The sequence below is a fragment of the Ovis canadensis genome, chromosome 12 (assembly GCF_042477335.2).
Source record: "Ovis canadensis isolate MfBH-ARS-UI-01 breed Bighorn chromosome 12, ARS-UI_OviCan_v2, whole genome shotgun sequence".
NCBI lineage: Eukaryota > Metazoa > Chordata > Mammalia > Artiodactyla > Bovidae > Ovis > Ovis canadensis.
Window position 1 is genome coordinate 61,134,105 of NC_091256.1, and position 21,660 is coordinate 61,155,764.

General features: G+C 59.5%; 2 protein-coding genes and 1 long non-coding RNA gene across 4 annotated transcripts in view; 2 read left to right on the forward strand and 1 right to left on the reverse strand.

Annotated features, from left to right (window-relative positions):
- The first annotated feature begins 9,564 nt into the window (after positions 1-9,564).
- FAAP20 (FA core complex associated protein 20) lies at positions 9,565-14,348 on the forward strand. Its single transcript, XM_069545816.1, has 6 exons — positions 9,565-9,665; positions 9,929-10,064; positions 10,144-10,451; positions 13,330-13,398; positions 13,573-13,624; positions 13,747-14,348. The coding sequence occupies exons 1-6, from the start codon at positions 9,613-9,615 to the stop codon at positions 13,939-13,941; spliced, it is 813 nt and encodes a 270-aa protein (XP_069401917.1). The 5' UTR covers positions 9,565-9,612; the 3' UTR covers positions 13,942-14,348.
- A 1,624-nt stretch (positions 14,349-15,972) lies between these two features.
- The window catches only part of PRKCZ (protein kinase C zeta), a 100,671-nt gene continuing 94,983 nt past the window's right edge, over positions 15,973-21,660 (reverse strand). For both annotated transcript variants that reach the window (XM_069545814.1, XM_069545815.1), the window contains 5 exons: positions 20,750-20,869; positions 19,548-19,627; positions 19,111-19,200; positions 16,563-16,678; positions 15,973-16,355 (listed from right to left, as the gene is read on the reverse strand). In XM_069545814.1, the coding sequence (XP_069401915.1) occupies positions 16,268-16,355; positions 16,563-16,678; positions 19,111-19,200; positions 19,548-19,627; positions 20,750-20,869 (494 nt within the window). In that variant the 3' untranslated portion in view covers positions 15,973-16,267. The remainder of the gene's footprint in view (positions 16,356-16,562; positions 16,679-19,110; positions 19,201-19,547; positions 19,628-20,749; positions 20,870-21,660) is intronic.
- Positions 16,349-18,159, forward strand: LOC138416531 (uncharacterized). Its single transcript, XR_011247724.1, has 2 exons — positions 16,349-16,972; positions 17,261-18,159. It is a non-coding gene; the product is annotated as an uncharacterized lncRNA (long non-coding RNA).

Here is a 21,660-nt window from a genome sequence, read left to right on the forward strand (position 1 = left end):
AGACACACGCACACACACATAGACACAGAGAGCCATACACACATACAAACACACAGATCCACACACAGAACTTGTGGTTTTGAGCGGAATGGCCTGCCTGAAGTGCTGAGGCTTCAGCACAGGATGGAAAAACCCTCAGGCAGGAGCACAACCGAGGTCCAGCTGGCTGGGAGGGCCAGCAGGCCAGGGCCCTCCTGAGGCCTATGCACGCAGAATTGACCACCCAGTGCCCAGCTGGGCAGGGCCCCACTAGTGCGCCCTCCTTCCCCCTGGGAAATGTGGCCACTTCCTGGCAGCGGCTGCCCCAGAGAGTTTGGGAACACAGAACCTCTCCTGGCTCCAGGTGTCCACCTGTCCACACCTAAGAAGGCAGGGCCTGCTCCGGAGGACCAAGGGGAGAGGCCCTGGTTCCCTCATCTAGGGGACAGGTCACCCTGGGTCTCCAAGCCACATGGGGCCCACTTGCCTCGACCAGGACCCGGCTCTGCCAGCAGTTCCCGAGTCTGGGGCTGCTCCATCATGCCAGGTAAAAAGCTGCCCCCTCTCTGGAATGTAGCAAATCAAAGTTCTCAGGTTTTTTTTTTTTTTTCCATAAGCATGTATTTCCTGGGGAGAAACACACTCCTCTCCACCCCTGTAGTTTGTCCTGTCTACCCCTGGGGCACTGGGGGCCTGTATCATAAAACCCTGTACCCCACCTTGAGGACGGGCCACCAGTGCTGGCTGGGTGGGCATCTGGCAGCTGGTGGAATGGGGCGCCTTGCCCAGGAGAGGGACCCTCACCAAGTTGCACCATCTGGTGGAAGCACTCAGAGCACTGCTTTCCCACTTCTGGTATCTGTGCTTGGCTCTGCAACTTTTCTTTCACTAGTGAAACTGTTTCATTTTGAACTTCCTCTTGGGAGTCAGAGTCCGGCCCTGACAGCAGCGTCTCTGTCTGAGCATTTGGACTCATGGCCTGGCTGGCGGGCTTGGCAAGGAGCCTGGACAGCATGAGGATCTTCCCTGCAGAGATCTTCCCTGCAGAGCGTGTGTTTGACGGTGCCGTGCGGGCCTGCAGGGGGACCCAGGTCTCCAGGATAGGAGACCTTGCTTCCCAGGAGGAAGCTGGGCCATCACCTACTGTCTGCAGCCAGGCCTGCAAGGGAATCCATAGGGGCGCCTATTCCTCCCCTACCCCAGAGGATGCCTGTGACGAAAGCACCTGGAACATGGCTGCAGGGTGCCTGAGAGCCACGCAGATGCTGTGGCCTGAATGCTTGAGGCCCCCAAATTCCTGTGTTGAGACCTAACCCCAGTTGGGGAGGTAGGGCACCTGGGAAGTGTCTGGGTCTCGAGGGTGAGGCCCGCACTAGCAGAATTAGAGCCCTCACAGCTGTGCCCTACCCCATGAGGAACAGGACCTGGATGTGGGCCTCACCAGAACCCAACCATGCTAGCACCCAACCTCAGACTGCCAGCCTCCAGGACCAAGAGAGAAATCTATGCTCTCTACATCCACCATCTGTGGTATCTTGTTACAACAGCCTGAACAGAGTAAGACACCGGGCATCTCTGTCCCTGCCAGTAGGCATCAGATCTCAGACCAGGCTGGAAGGAAACGGGGAAACCGAGGCCTGTGGTCACTCATCTTCCCTGCCTGGAGGGTGTGTCCAAGGCTCGGGGCCCAGGCCAGCCCACAGGTGAGGTACAGAGGCCGGGCCCGGGGTGGAGGATGGTGGGCCTTGAGGGGGCTCCTGCTGCCCGTCTCAGCGCTCTCTGGCACCCTGATGTGGTATTTGGGGGGCGGTCAGGAGAGTCTCAGACTTCCCAGGTGGCACTAGTGGTGAAGAACTCGCCTGCCAGTGCAGGAGATGTAAGAGATGTGGGTTCGATCCCTGGGCTGGGAAGAGCCCCTGGGAGTGAGCATGCAACCCACTCTAGTATTTTTGCCTGGAGAATCCTAGGAACAGAGGAGCCCGGCAGGCTACAGTCCACAGGGTCGCAGAGAATCGGACACGACTGAAGGGACAGTGCACCTGCACTCAGGAGACCCAGATCTCCACCACGGGCTCCAGCGGGCACCTGGCAGGGGCTCCTGTGTGCCCAGGCTCCTTCGCAGGAGGCAGCCATATATCAGCTGGGCTCCTGGAGTGGTACTCTGAATGCAAAGGCCCAGTGTAAAGAGAAGAATGTGTGGAAACATACTAATGATTTACATACAATTCCATGTTGAAAGGCAGTATTTTCGATACGTTGAGTTAAAGTGAAATATATTTTTACGATTAATTTCACTCTCCTTTTCCCTTTTCAGGGATGGCTGCTCTAATTTTGAGTGACCCAAGAGGAGGAACAGGCAGACGGACGAAGGCTGGGAGGGAGAGGGCAGGTCGGAGAAAGGCACAGTGGGGCAACCTGAGGACAACTGACTACAGCCCCGGGAAGCACCGGGGGCAGGAGCCGGGGACCTGGCGAGGGCCATGCCGTTTGGGTCAGTCCGTAGGGCCCTGCGGTGCAGGGTGCCCTGGGACGCTCGGTACAGGCCCATCGCCCACCACTGCCTGAAGTCCTGGGTGGCCCCAGGTCTCAACCGCATCCTCCCTGCCACCTTGGCCAGCCACTTTCATCACGTGGGGAGGAAAATTTTCTATTCCAGGGGGCCGACCTCCCCAGGGCACCTAGAGGGGAATAGCTCCCTCAAAGGAGGTGGTGGTCCAGGAGATTTGGGGCAGTCTTTATTAACTGAGGGGCAGGCCAGGTGTCCAGGCCTGGGGACACCAGAGGGACACTGGCCACATGCACCAGCTGCAGGTCAGCAGACCCTGGCAGTTGGGTTGGCTGCATGTGGGCAGAGTCGGGTGGGTAATCCTCTCCCCAAGGACCTCAGGGGGCCTCTCCTAGTTCAGGAACGGCCTGTGGGACAAATGGGCACCCAGGATGGAAGGAGTTGGCTTCACTGCCTGCCTGTTCCTGGCCTGGGTCTCCCAGTCCAGAGAAGCTGCCCCTTGCCCTCTGCAGTGCTTGGAGCACCTGTACCACCTTCACCCCCGAGGTGGCCACTCAGGGGCAACGAGTTAGCAAGGCCACCAGCCAGGCAGCAGCACAGGAGACATGGGCTTAAGTCCCTGCTCAGAGCTCAGGGCTCATTAGAATAGCTGATGATGGGGGCTGGCATCCCACCTGTCCGTGGGGTAGGCACGGCACCTCCGACACAGGGTGAGTACCCCCAGAAGTGAGCCCTGAACCGGGGTGCCTGTGGGCGAGGTGTTGGGGGAGTAGCTTGGGGAGGCCGCCCAGCTGCCAGTCCTGTCCAGTAGCTTCCACAGCTGTGGACCTGATGCGGCCCCCAAGCCCTGCATCCCAGTGGTCCTGAGCCATCAGGGACCTGCCTCACCTCCCCTCCTGAGTAGGTGGACAGTCAATGCCAGGCTGAACCCAGAGGAGGACCGTGTAGGCTCAGTTGGCCCCAGAGAGGGGGACGCATGTGTGCTGGGGCTGCCAGGAAGGGTGGCCCAGCTACGCCCAGCCCAAGTGGGGTGACCAGTGATGTGGTCGGGAGGGCTTAGCCACGGAGGGCCCCTGGTTGCTCCTGAGGGAGAGGAAGGACGTGGCAGGGGAAGAGTGGGCTGCACCCCTTTTCCAGAGCCTACTGAACCCCTGGTAGGCCCTTACTGCCCCCACTGGGGGCCCAGTCATGTTGGGGACGGGGGTACTGGTTTCTTGGCAGGTGGGCGCAGCAGCTCAGGGAGGTGGAGAATGGCCCAACACAAGTGCCCTGTCCCTGCCTCCTGGTCCCCTCCCCCACTCTTCTTCTCAGCAGCCAGATGGGCCTGAAGGTGCCTTGGGACTGAGCAGGGCCTGCTCTCCCCCTGGGCTTCTGCCCTGGCCGGGAACCCTCCCTCCCTCCTGCCAACATCCCACTCAGGCCCTGTGGAATGGCTGAGGGGGTGGAAGCCCCAGGAGGAGGAGGAGGGGAGATGGAGGCCCTAGGAGCAGAGGATAGGATGGTCAAGTGGCCAAGGCGGCTTGGGCAGGGTGGGGCTGCCTGGGTGGTACCTACTGGCCACCTGGCTTGACTCCAGCCATGTCCTGCTTGGCCCTACCTTGGGCTTCAGGCCACAGTGAAGCCGGTTCAGAGAAGTGACTCACAGGGCTGTAGCCACAGCTCTCACTGGCCAGACAGTCCCCTGCAGGCTTCAAAGGGGGCACTCAGGACCCGGGCTTCCCTCTGGCCTGGGGAGTTGCCAGGTACCTGGGGGCCATGTGGCAGCTGAGGCTGGAGCAGCCCAGTACCCAGGGCAATGGGAGGTGGGACCTGGGGTCCCACCTGCCTCCTGGATGATGAGGCCAAGGAGTCTCAGGTCAGAAAGCTGGCTTCGCCCTCTCCTGCCCCCCACCTCCAGAACAGACACAGACAGCCATGCCCTGACCAGTTGCTGCCCCAAATCTGGCAGTGGAAAGAGGAGACACAGGTCCTCTGCCAGGGGCTAGCATCTCTTGCAGAGTCTCAGGCTGTGACTCATGACCTGTGGTTGCTGCTGGGACCTCTGGTGGCTAAAGGCTGGGGTCCCTGTGAGACTCAGAAGCAGGTAAAATAACTCCAGGTGCACAGCTGCTTGTGGTGGGGGGCCCCCAACACACTCCTACCCGTTGGCCTGCCAGGGAGGCCAAACAACCGTCTGCTGACCCCTGACCTAGCCTCCGAGTCCATACGGGGAGGGGCTAAAGTCTTTGTGCTCTTGTGAAAAGAGGAGGGGGGCTGGTGGGGGAAGGGAAGGGAGGAGGTTGAGGAGCAGGAGGAGGGGGAGCAAGGAGAGGATGCAGCTGAGCCCAGAAGCACCTCTGGGGGGGACGCCCAGCCCTGCCCGAGGACAGCCCTGCCCCGAGAGGCCCCCAGGGAGGGGCTCGGAGCTTTCTGGGTCAGGCCCTCTACAGCGGGAAATCAGAGATGGCTTCCACAGAAACGGGGGAGGGGGTTGATGCAGTGGGGGCCTAGGAGCCCAGGCTCCGGTCAGCAGATCAGCTGTAAGTAAGCAGGTGAGAGGCCACTGCAGTGAGGAGCCGGTCCACCCCGGGGTCTCCATCTGGAGAGGCTGCCATCTCTGGGAGGCAGAGGGGGAGGGGAGAGGCAGGGGGAGGGAGAAGGAGGGGGAGAGGCGGGGCGGCGGAGAGGAGAGGAGGGTCCCGCCCCACCCTGGACCCGGCCTTCTCCCCAGGACACTTGCAGAGCTGGCTCTCCTCAGGCCACGTTCTCAGCCACAGGACAGCAGCTTCCCCGTCCTGGGGATGCTGACGGGACCCTGGGTGAGAGAGGACACCCTGCTGCCTCCTCCTCCTCCGCACTTGGGGTCTTCAACCCACATGTGGTGCTGCCAGCTTGGCGAGTCCCTGTGTCTGAGTCCAGTGGCTGCTGCACAAATGACCGACTGGGGGCCACAGCAACGGGGTCCACCCTCACACTCTGGAGGCCAGAACTCCACACTCGGGGCGTTGCGGGGGCCCCAGCCCCCTGGAGGCGCTGGAGAGGACCCTTCCTACCACCTCCGGCCTTCTGCAGCTCCGTGTTCCTGGGTTTGTGGCTGCACCCCTCCGCCCGCTGCCTCCACTGCTACCTGGTCGGTCTCTGTGTGGCTGTATCCAGCCATGCATCTTCATGCAAGGACACCAGTTGTGCTGGACTCAGGGACCACCCTGACCCAGCACGGCACCGTCTTAACCCTATTCCAGCTGCAAAGACTCCATTTCCATCAAAGTCACACTCTCACGTTCCCAGGGACACTGTTCGGCTGCCCAGTAGCCTCAAAGCTTGGTGTCTGCTGGACTGACATTCTCCACAGGAGCCAAGGTGGTGCCCCCGCTGGCTCCCATGCCACCTCCTATGGGCCTGGCACTCCTGAAGCTCGGGGACACCATGGGAAGGACATGGCACCCTGGGCCCATGAGTCCCACTGCGGAGCAGGAAAACCCAGCCAGGTGATGGGTTTGGGGAGGGTCAGGAGGGCTTCTCTGCAGGCAGGCCCCAGAGGAGAGCCGAGGGGTCAGTAGGGGTGGAGATGTGGGGACAGAGACGGGGCGGGGAGCACAGGGCAGCAGCAGAGGAGGGTGCTGGGGCAGGAGCGGAGGGGACCTCAGGGAGGACAAGGTTCGCTATGCATGCTGGGAGAGGGTGGCTGTCCAGGCGAGAGGTGGTAGCCAGGGTGGACTCCTGGTCACAGGCCACCGTCTCTCCCCCGCCGCCTGGCTGCCCCACTACTTTCAGGCTCTTGAAGTGGGGGCTGGAGGCCCAGCTTGTCCTTGGCTTTAGCCTGCTGTCAGTGCCGGCTCCTGGCTACGGACACCCACTCCTCTGCAGCCGTGACGAGGGGTCCCGAGGAAGCTGTGGTGCCCTCGCTTCCACAAGGGTGAGTGGGCCCCGAGCGCCCGCTCTGTTGCCCAGTGGATCCTGCAGTGTTTCCCAGACAACTGTTTCAACCCAGCCTGTTTGCCTGGAGCTCCGCATGCCCACGAATCCCACCACCTGGCTCCAGGCCTGCTTGCCCGCTTGGCACCCACAGGCCAGCAGGTGTGGCCACCTGGGAAAGCTGGGCTCCAGCTCTCAAGACCAGGCTGGGCGGCGCAGGCACCAACAGGGCACCCACATGGAGGACAGGAGCCCAGTCCCCAGTTTCACTTGGCAATCAGAGGCTGCGCTGCTCCACGGGGCTGGTTGTACCCGCCAGGCTCAGGCCCTACTCTGCCTGCCTGCGCTGTCTTGACCCCATTTGCCGGGAGCCCTGATGGCAGAACTGACCCTCAAGCAATCAAAGGAGGGTGTGGGGAAGCCAAGTGGGGCTCGGACCTCACCAGCCAGCTGGGGTCCAGCCAACAGATCTTACCCTGCCGGCTTGCCTCAGAGTTGGAGGCCTCGGCGTGGGTCAGTCAGCGGCAAGACCCACTCCATGGAGAGGAGGGCAGAGCACAGTCACCAGGCTCCGAGGATACCAGGAGCCCAGATACCTGTGGCTCCTGGTAGTCAGAAGGTGCTGGAAAGGTCTGGGCCCTGACCAGCTGGCAGCAAATGGCACCCTGATTCTGGGAGGGGAGGAAAGGGGAAAGGGGACTTCGTTTGCCATAACAGATGAAGCCAGAGCACCCGGGGGTAGCAGTCTCTCAGCTGGGCCTTGCCTGCGGCTGCAGGGTGGGGTTGTCACCCCCTCACCCCCACCCACTGGAGCCTTTTCTGCTTCATTGGAGGGGTACCTCCTTCAGAACGCTGAAACATTCTCTGTAAACATGAATTTGGCTTGTAAAAATCTCATTTCCATAGTGCAGCGTCAGTCCCAATCAGAAATTATTTCCCAGTAAAGCCCATGGCCCCTCACTGCAGCAGATGGCTCAGAAAATAGGAGACTTTTAATCAAGTTCAACTTTTAAACTTCCTCCAGCCCCCCTCCTGGCACTGCATCTTGCTCATAGCGCCGGGACAGCTGGGACAAGGTAGTCTCCTTCCACCTCCAGAAGGTCCCCGTGCAGGCTGGGCAGGCGGCGGGCAGCTGTCGGGAGAGCGCCAGCCGAGGGGCTAGAACTCCTGCTGGGGCCAGCACCTGCCATGTGCTTGGCACAGGGGTCACCCCAGCTCTGTTCTTGGTGGAAGTGTCCCAGGCTGGAGGTCCTGGTGATGATGGGGGAGCTAATCCCCAGCAGCCGGATGAAACCAGAGAGGAGAAGCCCCCGGAGACAGCCTTGACATGTCGCTCTGGCTCTGCCATCCCCACATGCAGGCCCCGAGGGCCTCCATTCTGCCCCCACCAGCAGCCCAGGGTAAAGGAGACCCCTAGGGTGATTAAGGCCAAAGGAGAGTGGGTGCCCGCTCACCTCATGCTGAAGGCTGGAGCCAGGCTCAGCCAGCCCCTGGCAGCCCCCGGGACCTGCCCTCAGGCCTCCCCATTGTCCTGGGTCCACCTGAGACCCTCCTGGTTCCTGCCTCAAGCTACCCTTCCTGGGTCTGGGAGCTGGCAGTGTGAGGTCCTTAGAGGAAATGGCTGGGATGCTGAGGACCCCAGGGCTCCTGTTGTGGGGATCAGCTGCTCACATAGATGTCCCCACACAGCTTTCCAGCATGTCCTGAGAGCTGGGCACAGGCTGGCTGTCTGAGGCCTGGTAGGTCCTGCTTGCCTTGGGGAGGACTGGTGTTCCTCCTGAGAGTCTCCAGGCGGGCATGCAGATATGCAGTGATGCTTCTAGGAACAGCTTTGAAGCAGTGGAGACTGAAGCCAGGGTGAGGGTAGGGGGGCTGTGGCTGGGGACGACAGACACGAGCCATTCGGGGGTCCTCAGTCAACCAGCCCCTGTGACATTCCCGGCCCGCCTGTGAGTCCCCTCACCCGGGCTTCTCTCACCTGGGAAAGTGGCGGGTCACCTCCTCTGGGGCCCCAAGACCACCCACTGTAGCAGCTCCCTTGTTTAGACACGCACAGGCTGTCTCCCAGGAACTGGCAGGCTCCAGGTGAGAGCTCTGTCTCATTTGCTCCCCCAGGCATCTTCAGCCTCTAGACCAGTCCCTGGCCCAGAAGAGTCCACTCTGCTCTGGAGGTCTGCATGGCAGCTGGATGGAGGTCACTTGAGTGGCCTCAACTTGGGGACAGGGGCGCCTGGGGGCTGGAGTGTGTCACATGGGGGGGTGCCACAGATCCAAGTTGGAAGAGGCAATCTGTGATGTGACGAGGGGCGGAGGTGAGGAGACTATGGGAGCTCCTGCAGAAGGGTGTGCAGAACAAAGTTGCCGAAGCTGTGGGGCTGGGGAGGAGCCAGGGAGAGCCCATGACCCCAGTGGCATCTGCCTGTGGCCTGGAGAGGAGAAGGCTGCCACCCAGTATCCCCTGCACCCCTCAGCCCTGGTGGGACCCCAAGGCACCGACTGCACCAGCAGAACAGACAAGGGTGGCTGGGCATCTGCTGCCACCAAGTGGCGGATTGCAAGGTCGCTGGCTCAGCGAGAGCGCCTGGGGCCCAGGGTGTCCAGGAAGCTCCTCGCAGGCCCTCCGAGCACCCGGACCCTGGTCTTCTCACTTCGTCTCTTAATTAAGGAAACTAGGCTCCTCCCTCCTGTAAGGAAACGCGGACGTCCTGAGAAGGTTCTCCCAGGCTCAGGATTGTCCAGAGGAAGGAGGCAGAGCCAGGACCAGCGGCGAGTGGGGACGCCAGGGCCCCCGGCCGCCTTCCCACCCAGTTCCTCCTCCTCCGAGGTCTCTGCAGAGCAGACCCCAGGCCTGAGGGGTGGGGCGGCACCTCCCGGCTCAGCTGGAAAATGGCTCCCTCAGGGCAAGGCAGCCTCGCGACCTCAGTCCTGCCTCCAGGGAGCAACCCTGACCTCCGTCTCCCTCCCTCCGATACTGCCACAAGAGGGAGGTCACCCCATGGTCTGGGGGTCGAGTCCAGCGCCCAGATGGGAGTGATTTCGGGTCCACACAGCTCTCCGGGGGGTGCTGGGGCATTGAGGAGGGGGCCCTAGACCCGCTCTTGTCTGGGCGGGGCTGCCCAGGGCGGGCGACTGGGGTGTGTGTCTTGTTGTGGGCGGGGTCTTGCCGGGGGCGGCGCCTGGCGCTCCAGCAGCTCATTTCCGCCGGACGCTGGGCGTCTGGGCGGATAGAGGCTATGCGGAGGTCGCGGCTAAGTCTGAGCCGCCGGAGGCCGCCCTCTGGGGCCGGGTGAGGTTGGAGGCTGGGGGCAGCGGGGGGCGGGGGGCGGGAAGGGTCCCGGATGGGGCCTAGTGTCCCCGGCCCAGCGGTAGCCGGGTGTCACGCCCCCACGTGCTCCCTGGAACTCGCCTAGATCCCGCCCCGCCAGCCCTCCTCCCGCCCCATTGCCGAGCTGCACCCACCGTCTCTCCCCGCTGAGTCCTTCCTGTTCCCCGAGGGCCCCGCTCCCCGCTTCCCCTGTGCTGTGATTATGCCCACCCTCGCCGCCCCAGGCCTCCGAGCAATACCTCCGGGTCCCTCCCGGATGGCGGCGAGTGCGCGAAGCTGTGGACTGAGTTGCTGCGCACCGCGAGCGCAGACCTGAACGAGGACGGCGAGCTGCCGCCGCTGCCCGCGTTCCCCGGCCAGGTGCGTGTGAAGCGATCCCCGCGTCTCCAGCTGGGCCGGGGCGGGCAGGCGGGCGCGGTCCGACGACTCCTTTTTGCAGGAGCCCAAGCGCAGTCCTGAGCGCCCGCCCCTGGAAAGATTCACCGTGGGAACCGAGACCTTTTTCTGGACGCCTTTCCCGCCGCCCCCGCCGGGGCGAGGCGGGGACTCGGGCGGCTCCGACCTTGTGCTCAGCGCGGTCCGGGGGCACACGGGGTCCCCCCAACAATATGCAGCGCCCGAGCTCCGCGGAACCCCCAGCGCCGAGGAGCAGCTGTCAGAGGAGCAGCCCTCCCAGCGACAGCCGTCAGTGGACGGTGCGACGACCCTGCAGAGCTGTCCCATGTGCCAAGTCGACTTCGTCCCGGGGTGAGTGGCCCTCTGGGCCTCCCTCTCCTCCACTGCCACCCCCGTGGCCCCTGCCCTGTTTGGAAACCACAGGCAATTTCTGAAGCCTAGGGTGTGTTAAGTCGCTCAGTCCTGTCCAACTCTTCGCGACCCCATGGACTGTAGCCTACCAGGCTCCTCCGTCCATGGGATTTTTCCAGGCAAGAATACTGGAGTGGGGTGCCATTTCCTTCTCCAGGCGATCTTCCCAACCCAGGGCTAGGGTGCCTTAGCTCAACTTTGGCTTTTTAAAGTGAAATTTCATGCATAGAAAGTTGGCAAAGTGCAGAAGTGGTGCTGATCAGCTGGAGGGCACAGGGCTGGGGGTCTGAAGGTCCCGCTGCAGGTGCACTGGCCTGAGACCCTGATGACAGGCTGCAGCCTCCCAGACATACCCACTATGGTGGGAGGGCAGGGAGGCTCTGGCTCTGTTGGGGTCCACACTGACACCCGCTGGTGAGACTGCCTCCAGGGTGAGTCTGGGCTGTGGGTCATAGAGCAGTTTTTTGTTATGGTCCCTCCGACAACCTTCCCCGTGGGTGGACTGTGGGTTTAAAAAATGAAGACTCTGTTTCAGTGTCTAGAGATGCCTTTGTTTTAGAAATCTGATATATATGCATTTTTTAAAGTAAGGTGATGGAGTTTGACTTTGCTAAGTTCCACCTGTCCAGCTTTTGAGCCACGTGTCACATAGCTAAGGACACAGGCATGGGGGTCATGGGGGTCAGGACAGCAGGAAGGAGCTTGGTCGGATGTAGGGGATAGACGGCAGGTTTTGGTAGCTGGTCTTACTGTGTGTCCTGTGGCCTGGAGCCTGTGTTGAATTACATGCCTTGGCCCTGGTTTTTTGGAAACAAAACCAGCCCTAGGGGTGAAGGGAATGGCAGCTGATGACAAAAAGTTATAACAGTTATCAAAATGTGCAGCACAGACTGCAGAGGGGAGAAAAAACACGGTCTGCATTCAGATATCCAGGCTCCTCCAGTGGTGATGTTTCACAGGAACCAAGCCTTTGAGAGCTTGGACAGTTAAGTGTGCAGGGAGCGAGGGGGTGGCTGTCCTCAGGAGGACCTGTGGTGAAGCCCCCTAGTAGGCACAGGTCTGGCGTGGCAGGAGGGCAGGTGTGGCGGCTTCGCTGAGATGCCTGTGCTCTGGAGAATTTGTAAAACGTCCTCAGACCCAGCATTTCACCGAACACACCTCTTACCCCATATTGAGGCTCTTGGATGGTTGTGGGCTGAAGACACCAGCTCCCTTGCCAGTCCTGAGGAAGCCGTGAACACTTTTGAAAATACTAAGTCCCCTTGATTCATACCGGTTGAGAGAAACCCAGGGACAGAAATATCATCGGAAGCCCTGGAGGAAAATTCATTTTCTTGGCAGAAGATGCCCTTGAAGCTTCCTGACACTGTCAGGGCAGCCCAGCCCTGCCTCTCTGTTGTAGGAGCAGCTTTTGTTTTTGGATTGCTTGCTTTTCTAAACAGTCTAAGGAGAGAGTTTCTAAGACTTTGGAAGGATGTTGGAAAGAAAGTTCCAGTCTGAGCTCTTTTGAGCAGTCAGATTAAGGCTTGGCCGAGTGCCTCAGCGTAGGTGTTGGTGCGGGCGGTCCAGGGTCTCTGTGCATCTGGAGTGCTTCTTACACGTTCTTCCTTTTGATTAAGAAGGAGAGTGTGCCCTGGCCAGGCCCCACCCCAAGGCTGCAGAGTAACTTGGGGACCCCCCTCCCTGGGGACAGGCCAGGGCACGAGGGAGCAGAAATGAGTCTTGTGTCTAGAAACACGTTTGCTTTCAGGATTCTGGGCAATGTCTGTGACCAGAGGGGGAAGCCCTGCCACCCTCTGAGCAGCGGAGGGGTGGGGGTGGGGGGGGTGGGAGGTGGCTACTGGTCTGCAGGAGGCACAGGCAGCCTGGGTGCTTTGGGCAACCTAGTGCTTCCAGGTCACTCAGAACCGGTGGTTCTCTGAGCTTCCTCTCTGACACTGAGGGCTGTTACATGGTGGATTCCACAGACTACATGCAAACACCCCTCCAGGTCCCTGTACCACAAGCTCCGGGGTGGTCAGGAAGACTGGCTCCACTGCCACTTGACATGAAGATGGGTCCCTGCATTTGCACAAGACCCAGGTCGGCCCATGGGGTCTCACTGGCCCCTAGGCCCCTTGCATTTCTGGATATCCTGGAAGGTCTGGGCCATCAGTCCATGCAGCAGACTTTGGGCTCGATTGGGATCCATCTCAGAGCTCTCGTTGAGGGGGTTCTGAGGAAACCCCAGACAGTGCTCCCCACTGAGGGACAGCACAGGCAGCGCCCAGACCCTCATGGACCATCCCCTCCCCAGCAGGGCTGAGTCTGGCCTGAGGTGCATACCCACCCTCACAGTGACTGCTCTCGGAGGTGCCACCCTTCACTCCGTCTTTTCCCAGTGGTTGTCAGAGGAGGGAGGGGTCACCTGGGGCACGTGTGGAGGCAGAAATACCCAGAGAGTTTGACTGATTGATGAGACAGAGCTTCTGCTTGAGAGGGGGTGGGGAAGACCCTGCCCTCCACCTCAGGGCCTGATTCTGCTGAGCCCACCTACACCCTTCACCCACAGGTGGATTCTTGGGGTTTTTCAGACACAGGGTCCCGGCCCTCAGATGCAGGTGCTTGAGGAGTCTGGTGCCCTGGGGACCTTGGACCCAGGAACAGGGTCTGGAAAGGCCCATTCTCATTGGGGGGACTCCTGCCCCCCGTTCTGCCAGCTGAGGGCACCATCCCGGGTTTTTCTGTTATCACCTCCCAGGAGGGGTGTGAAAGGGCAAGACACATACTCCGGCTGGGTGCCCTTCCCCGCCCATGACCCTCCCCTCTCTGCTCACAGGCTGGCGCAGCTGGACATCGACAGCCACCTGGCCCAGTGCCTGGCAGACAGTACGGATGACATAGAGTGGTGAGCAGCCCGGCCAGTGCCTCTCCCACCCTGGCTGGGCCACCTCCTCTCTGCTGCATATTAAAGTCCCCAAAAGCTGCATATTAAAGCATGTCAGCGTGAAACGCTCATGTCCTATCTCTTTGTGTTGATACTGAAACATTGACTCATTTTTCCTTTTCTGCTGATGCTGAGCGGTGTGATGACTGAGGTGGACAGGGGCACCCAGCAGACGGACCAACCCCAGGTGGGTGACAGGGACAGTGTCACCAGCAGTGCGAGTATTTGAACTCAGGGTGGCTTGGGAATGGATGCTTTGCTGACTCCGTGAACTTGACTCGGGCTTCACGACCATATTTGAATCCCCAGGTGAACCTGTTCCTGCAGCTGCAGGGAGGCAGAGCAGCCCCTGGAATTTGCGGAGAGGGATCAGGTCCGCCTGCTGACGTCCTGTGTGAGCTTTGTCTTGGAGGCCCTGTGCAGGGGGGCTTCTCTCTTGTGCCGTCAGTCCATAGGTTCTGGAAGAGCCTCATCTTCAGCGCAGCCATGGCTGCAAAAGTCTAAGGTTACCGTCCAGAAGTCAGCATTTTCAAGAAAGGCTTCAGGCAAGCCATGAAAAGACACGGGGGAAAACTCCGTGTACACGGTACAGTGAAAGGCTACAAGCTGAGCAACTCCAACTCTAGGCTGTTCTGGAAAAGGCAGAACGCATGGAGACAGCGAAACGATCAGCAGTTATCAAGGATTAGTGGGGAGAGCGTATAAACAGGCAAGAGCACAGAGGATTTTTAGGGCAGGGAAACACTTTATGACTTGACGTGTCAGTGCAGCCTCTCATTTGCAACAAGTGCATTCCCTGGGGATGTGAAGGCAGGGGCTGGGGAGAAGGGGTCTCTGTCTTCCTCCCCACCAGAAATGGAAGTGAGGGACCTAAAACTGCTCTGAAAAATAAAACTTGTTTTTAAAAAGCATCTTCAGAAGCCTTTGTTCCTGGAAACACCTACTTTTAATGAAAATGACGACAGCACGCGTTGTCATTAAAGTTTTTAATAAAACGTGCAAGACTTGAGCAGCCGTGGCCCTGGTGGGCATGCCCTCTGCAAAAGGAAGGCCAAGGCCACGGCCCACCACTCACTGTACAAAACCACAGAACGTGTCTCCTGCTTCACAGTCCTGAAGGCACCTGTTTCCAAGAACCATATCAGAGGACACGCCGTGTTGTGACTGGAGCCGCTGGACCCACCTGGGCACATCCTTCGCCTTCTAAATTTATAAAAGCATGGGACCGTGCACAAAATCACCCTGGCCAGGAACCCAGGTTACACACAGGTCTGTACACCAGCAACCACACTGGCGACTGGGAGGCTGTATCGTACCACCGCAGTGTTGACATCAATGCCGTGTGAACAAATCTGCAGCCCCTGTACTGTCTGAGCAGAGGTGTCACTGTCCCTGAGGCGGCACTTGACCCCGTTGTGGGCACACTGGGGTCTCCCCAGGTGACTGCATAGCCCTCCTGATGATGTCACCACAGAGTTACCACACCCACCAGGCCCAGGCAGCCCTGAGTCTGGCCCAGGGTCCCTCACTTCCATTTTTGGGGGGGTGGGGAGGTGCAAATCTCCACGTTCTAGAGGTGCTGCTCTGCCATTGGGGCCTGGCTGGGGTGCCCAGGGAGTCTGGGGGTACCCAGGGAGGCTGGTGTGTCTGTGCAGGGTCAGGCCAAGCCAGCAGCCTCTTTATTTTCAACTGTTATCTGCCCCAAGCCACTGCCACACTGGGAGAAGTGAGGCCCAAGAGTGCATGGCAATGTGGGACCCACACCCACAAAGGACATCCAGGGACCACTGTCCTGAGGGTGCACAAGGCCTTCCTCCCCACTCTGCCTGGCCTGAGCCACACTTGACAGTATCAGGGACTTAAAAAACCCACATGATTTACCTCTTTATAAAAAACCTTGGGTTCAGCTTTTTACCTAAGAAGGAGGGTGGCCCGGGCTCATGGGAAGGAGGAGGTGAGCCCCACCGGGAGGTGCACCCTTCTGAATGTTCTAAATTTTATTCCTTTACTTTAAGGCTAGGGCCCATCATACACATACCCTTTTAAAATGTCTAATTCTGAGCATTATTATTCCTGATAAAAATACTCTCCAAAAATCTGATACATAACACAAGACATAATGTAGGCACTGCTTAGTGTTTCCAGAAATATATTTTGTGCAGATTTCTTTTTCAACTTTGTGGGTTTTTTTTTTTTTTTTTTTGGTTTGCGGGTACTTTGGTGAGCCTTGTTTTAGAACCTCTATGACCCAATTTTCCTGGTCAGTCTAAGGCCCGGGTTGGGACCGATGGAGCCCACCTGGTGAAGGTGTGACCTGGGCATCAGACCACAGGAACTGCTGACATGCTCGGTATGAAAATACTTGTTAAATATTAACAACAGGAACTTACCAGGATTTAGAAAATGTTCCGAATTTGTATAAACTCTCCACTGCACAGGCACTTACACTCCGGCCGTGCCTCCTCCGCGTGGGCCGCGCCTGCGACTCTGGGCGGGTGCCCCCCGCGGAAAAAAGGCATCAGAGGGAAGCGCCAGCATCAGAGGGACACTTTATTCCTCGGGACATTACAGGCCAACTCCCGGTGGAGCAGGTCAGTTCTGCTTCTGTGGAAAGTGTGCACCTTCGAAGTTGGGGGCAGTTTCTCCCTCAGACACGGTCACCACGGCCCCCGCGGCGCAGGCGCGAGAAGTAAGTTCCTCTGGGCCTGAGGCCCATGGGCCGCACCTGGAGGCTGTTCTGCCCTGGGCACCCGCCCACGCCCGGCCCCACATGCATGCGCAGGGGTCAGGGCCAGGGCCGTCCACGCGTCCACGATGAGAGCGCGGCGCCTCACACGGACTCCTCAGTGGACAGCAGCAGTGGGTTGATGTACTCGAACCCTTCAAACTCCGACTGGTCGATCCTCTTGATTACGTCCCTGTGGCCCAGGACAGAGCAGGCTCGGTGGGCGTGTTCAAGACCCGGCCCTGTCTCGCACCGCAGCTAAGGACGCCCCACCCCTGCATGGGATTCCTCCTCCCAGCAGTTCAGGACGCCCTGCCTCCACCTGGGACTCTTCCTCCCCTCCCCTGCAGCTTGACTGACCCTGCAGCTCAACCCCACCCCACCGTAGTGCAGGCCTTACTCATCGTCAGGAGTCAGCTGCACCGGCTCGCTGGTGAACTGCGTATCGAAGTTGTCCAGGCCATAGTCGTCCGTGATCTGCGGCTGGAAGGGCGGGAGGGCCTGCTTCTTCCCCAGCTGCAGGAAGATACAGTCAGAGCCACTTGCGCCGACTCAGCGCTTTGCAAACTCAAACCACAGAATCAAACAGAAGAAATGGTGCTTAAGTATATACGCCTCGTTTGATGGCCAATTGTTGCTCTCTAAAGTGTAGGAGAAATTTCCGCCGAAGTCAGAAAAACTCTACTTGAGCTGAAAAGTGCTGGCAGCACAGGCCATGAGAGACATACCCCACGCCATCGAGGGCCTGCAACCCTGCTCCTTAAACCAATGGAGGCTGGCTTAGGGAGCTTTAATCTTGGAACCCCAGTGGTAAGAGAGCTGGGGCTTGGTAGGGATACCTGTGTTCCACTGGGACCCCTCCTCCCGAGACGCCTTAAGTAGCCATTTCTAGTATTCCTAGACTAGTATTCCTGATTAGTATTCCTAATCCCAAAGGGATGCACTTGTCATCTTGGGGGTTGAGACATGGTGGTGTCTGGAGAGGGTGGAGTCACATGGAGGAGGTGGAGCAACTCAAGAGTGGCTCCAATCACTGAGGGGGGGGCATGGGCCCCCAGGTTCACACACTCTTTACCTCCTCTCCCCTCCCTCCACCAGGTGTCTGCTGCACACGGGTGCTGGGCCAGGCCTGCTCCTCAGACCTCAGAGAGAGCCACACTGAGGCATGGGGGTGCCTGCCTGGAGGGACCGTCCCCGTCACAAGGGAATCTGGAGCCAGAGGATAGCCAGCCCTCTAGTTGAACCACTGTGCTCTCACAGCCGGGACAGCTTGATTCAGGGGGTGGATGACCTCGGCCTTTCAGGACTGGCTGCTGCCTTCCCTTGGAGGGTCCTGAGTGAGCCAGCCTGGAAACTCCCACCTGGGTGAGGCCTCCATGTGACCGGGTTGGAGACATGGTCCAAGGTCCCGTGTAGGGAGACAGCTCCAGCCAAGTCAGAAATAAGCCTCCAGTCCACCTCAGCTCATACCCTGTCTTTGCACTGTGGGGTCAGGGCCCTTAGGAACACCACTTATGGCAACAAAAGCAAACTGGGCCCGGAAAGTTGAAACAGGTCCCATAACTTTGGGGGATTTGGGAAGCTGAACACACAGGTTCTGCTAACGAAGTTGGTGCAGGAAGTGAGAGTGTCACAGAGATGAATCCCCCAGTCACGCCCGGTAGTGTCAAGGCTGCAGCCAGCACACCCAGGCCACCTGGAGAGGCACGCTTATCTCTGTCACCCAGGGGATGCAGGAGGGGGCTGCGGAACAGAGGGGATGGGCTGATCCCACTGGCAGAAGGGGGCTACCAGTGTGTGTATGTGCATGTGTGCAGGTGCCCACATGCCCATGTGCACGCTGGGATCCCAGGGCCCCGGGAGCTGGTGGGCATGGCCACACCCTGGACACTCTTCTGGGGACATAAGGCCTTCCCTTCTCCCCCAGCCTTCTGTCAGGCAAGTTTCCATATTCTTGTTAGCATGAAATATATTCAGATAAAAAGGGGAAAAAGAAACATTTCTCTTGTACTATTTTCCCTACTTTAGGTCTCAGGCTGCTTTAAAAAGATTTAAATAGCAAGTCAGAACAGACCATGAGGAAAATGCAGCCAGGTGCTGGCCCGGGGTCTTCCAAGGCCACCCCCCATCCCTAACCTAAGAGCCTCATGGCTGCTCAGCACCTGCCCCTACCCCCCACCCACCCCCCGGGAATGTCACACACAGTGTCACCTCCTCTGCTCTCAGTGACAAGCAGTGAACTGGAATGGTGCTGCCCTAGAGCGACGTCCCAGAGTCTCGCCACTTAGCCCTGAGGTGTGACGGGAAAGAGGAGGCCCAAAGGGGCTGGGAGTGAGCGTGCTGAGGTAGTCTGAAGGAGGTGGTGGGTGGAGGTTGGGAGGGGCAGAGCTGTGTCACTGCCCTGAGGCAGGAGTGGGCCTGGCAGCGAGGGACTCCTAAAGGCCCAGTGGAGGAGGCAGCTGCTGGCAGGGCCCACGCAGGAAACGGGGGACTGTCCAGGATGTGGGCAGCTCAGACCCAGGTAGCAGCATTGGGATGGGAGAAGGCCCAGACCCAGAAGGTTGAGTCCCCAGGACTGGGTGGGTCAAGGGCCACTGTGGGGGGAAGGACCACAGCACACCTGGGTGTCTAGTTGGGACTAGCTAGATGGTTAAGTGAAGTATCTGTGAGCTGACTCAGGGCGTGGACATGGACCTCAATCAATGGGTGTATGGCTGTGCTCATCCACACAAACACATCCCCACAGGACACCCAGCACAGCATGAATTGGACGCCCCAGCAAGGCTGCTCTCAGGACCTTCAGGAAGCACTGCCCCCAGGGCCTCATCACAGCCCGCCTCCTTGTTTTCAATCAGTGTTTCCCAATGCATCCCCATTTCCACCCATCCTGCCCCCTGGAGGTCCCTCCCCAACCCGCGGAGGTGGGTATCCGGTTCCAATCACTTTACCAGGTCCCAGTCTATACTGCGGAAGAAGGCATGAGACTTGATATCGGAAAATCCAGTCTGCGGCCGGCAGCCAAGCCTCTCCTTGGGGTCCTGGTGTGTCAGAGTTCAAATGAGGACAAGTCAGCACAGAGCAGGGCAGCCCTACTCAGTAGCGGGTCTTAAACAGCACCAACAAACCACCCATGGCCGGCCCCCCACCCAGGTGAAACTGCTTCCTCCGAGCGGGTTAAGCTCCTTCAGGAAATGCCTCTTCGGCATAATTTCTCCTCATTAGCTTTTGTCAAGGTGAATAAGCAGCCACAGGACTAAGGAAGGAAGCAGAGTCACACCCACGTCCAGCACTGAACTAGCAGACCAGGTGGTAAAGCCTCAACCTCAGTAGCTGAGGAAGGGCTGCGGCCATGGCCACTGGGGTGCCACGGGGGCCACAAGCGTACCTTGTTTAAAAATCCTTTCAACACGTGGGAGGCCTTGACGGACAGGAACCGGGGGATCCGGATGGGCTTCTCCAGGATGACTGCAGGACCGGAGGAGAAAGTTGTTCCTTCTCCTGGCCCTCCTCCAGCTCCCCCTCTTCGACCCTAGCCTGTCAGCTCTTCCCAGCAGCCTGCAGGGCACTGGAAACCTTTTCTGGGCAGGAGGGTCATGGCAGTCACGGTGGCCTGGGCCTCTTCCTGCACCCCAGCAAGGTCTCCAGGCCTCAGAGGCCCTGGTGCCCACGATCAGGCATGCTATGATCAGGGATGAACCAATGGCAGCTCAGCTGGTCCTGTGTCCCCATGTCCACAGGCGCAAGACAACACTGTGGGACACCTTCCCCACATCCACAGGCACAAGAGGGCACCATGGGACAGCCTCCCCACATCCACAGGCACAGGAGGTCACTGTGGGACAGCCTCCCCACGTCCACAGGCGCAAGAGGGCACCGTGGGACAGCCTCCCCACGTCCACAGGCGCAGGAGGGCACCGTGGGACAGCCTCCCCACGTCCACAGGCGCAGGAGGGCACCGTGGGACAGCCTCCCCACGTCCACAGGCGCAGGAGGGCACCGTGGGACAGCCTCCCCACGTCCACAGGCGCAGGAGGGCACCGTGGGACAGCCTCCCCACGTCCACAGGCGCAGGAGGGCACCGTGGGACAGCCTCCCCACGTCCACAGGCGCAGGAGGGCACCGTGGGACAGCCTCCCCACGTCCACAGGCGCAGGAGGGCACCGTGGGACAGCCTCCCCACGTCCACAGGCGCAAGAGAGCACTGTGGGACAGCCTCTCCATGTCCACAGGTGCAAGAGAGCACTGTGGGGACAGCCTGGGCCAGCATCCTGGGGGCAGTCAGTTCTGTTCCAGGGGCCCAGATGGCAAGAAGCTGAGGCTGAGCACAGCCCCCGTCAGGACTCAGGTGCATACTGGAGGTGGGGAGAAGGGGGCCTGGGCCAAATCAGGACAGATTCTTTCCTGTGGATGTGAAAGAGCAGTATCCCCCTGCCCACTATACTTTGCTCCCTGAGAGCCAGTAGTGGACAGGTGGCCCCACCTAGTCTGTGGCAGCCACGGCAACCAATCAGGAGACTCTTTCACCCCCACTTCTAAAAGGGGAAAACCCGCAGGGCATGGAGGGAACGGGACATATGGCCCACGCACCTTGGAAAAGGTAGTCTTCAGTGTTCATGTCAGGGTTGTCAGTGATGATGTCAAAGGGGGAGCGGCCTGCCATCATCTCGAACATCAGCACGCCCAGCGCCCACCAGTCCACGCTGAACCCTGAGGGAGAGCCAGGCTGGTCAGGCCAGAACTCTCCATTTGTGCTATCCAGTCACAGGGCAACAGCTGTGACCTGGACCTGGACCACAGCTGAGGCTGGGTGTCCCCAGCATCTCCCAGGTGGCCTGGCCTCCACTCTGTCCATTGTCCTGGCAGTTGCAAAGCTGTCTTCATGTCAAGGAAGCCCAGGGACAGCCAGCCACCCCCGATGTCCAAAGGTGTGCAGCTCTGTCACACACAGGACCCCCATCCTGGGAAGGCTATAGACTCTGCTCTGGACTACGGCTGCTGTCCATCCTCGTTTGGTTACTAAGTGACTTCAATCGTACTGGCCTCCTGGGTGCCCAGGGATCTGAGGGGGAGAGAACCTGCTCGCCCTGCTACCCCCCAATTTCAATGGCAAAGAAAATATGTGGAAATATTTGAAAGAGTATTTGTGATGGGAAAACAGCAGAACCCCAAAACGCAGGGGGTGTGCATCTCATTTTCATTTCACATCCAGAAAGTGTGTGGACGCACTCCAGTGTCACAGGGGCTGTGGGTGGTTCTGGTGGGTTTGGGGAACCCACACTTATGGGCGGCACCAGTGGCTTGGGACCTCTGCTTGGGGCCTGTCTTTGCATTGTGTTCTCCTTCCCAAGCCTTTCAGGCTCCTTGACCAGAGGGATCCTGTCCCGTGACCTCCCCAGGGCACACTCAGGTGAACACATGGGACAACAGCTGGGACTGAGGCCAGGTGATGACCTGGGGCTGGACAAAGTAAGGGTGTGTGTTTTAGTGCAATTTAGTCA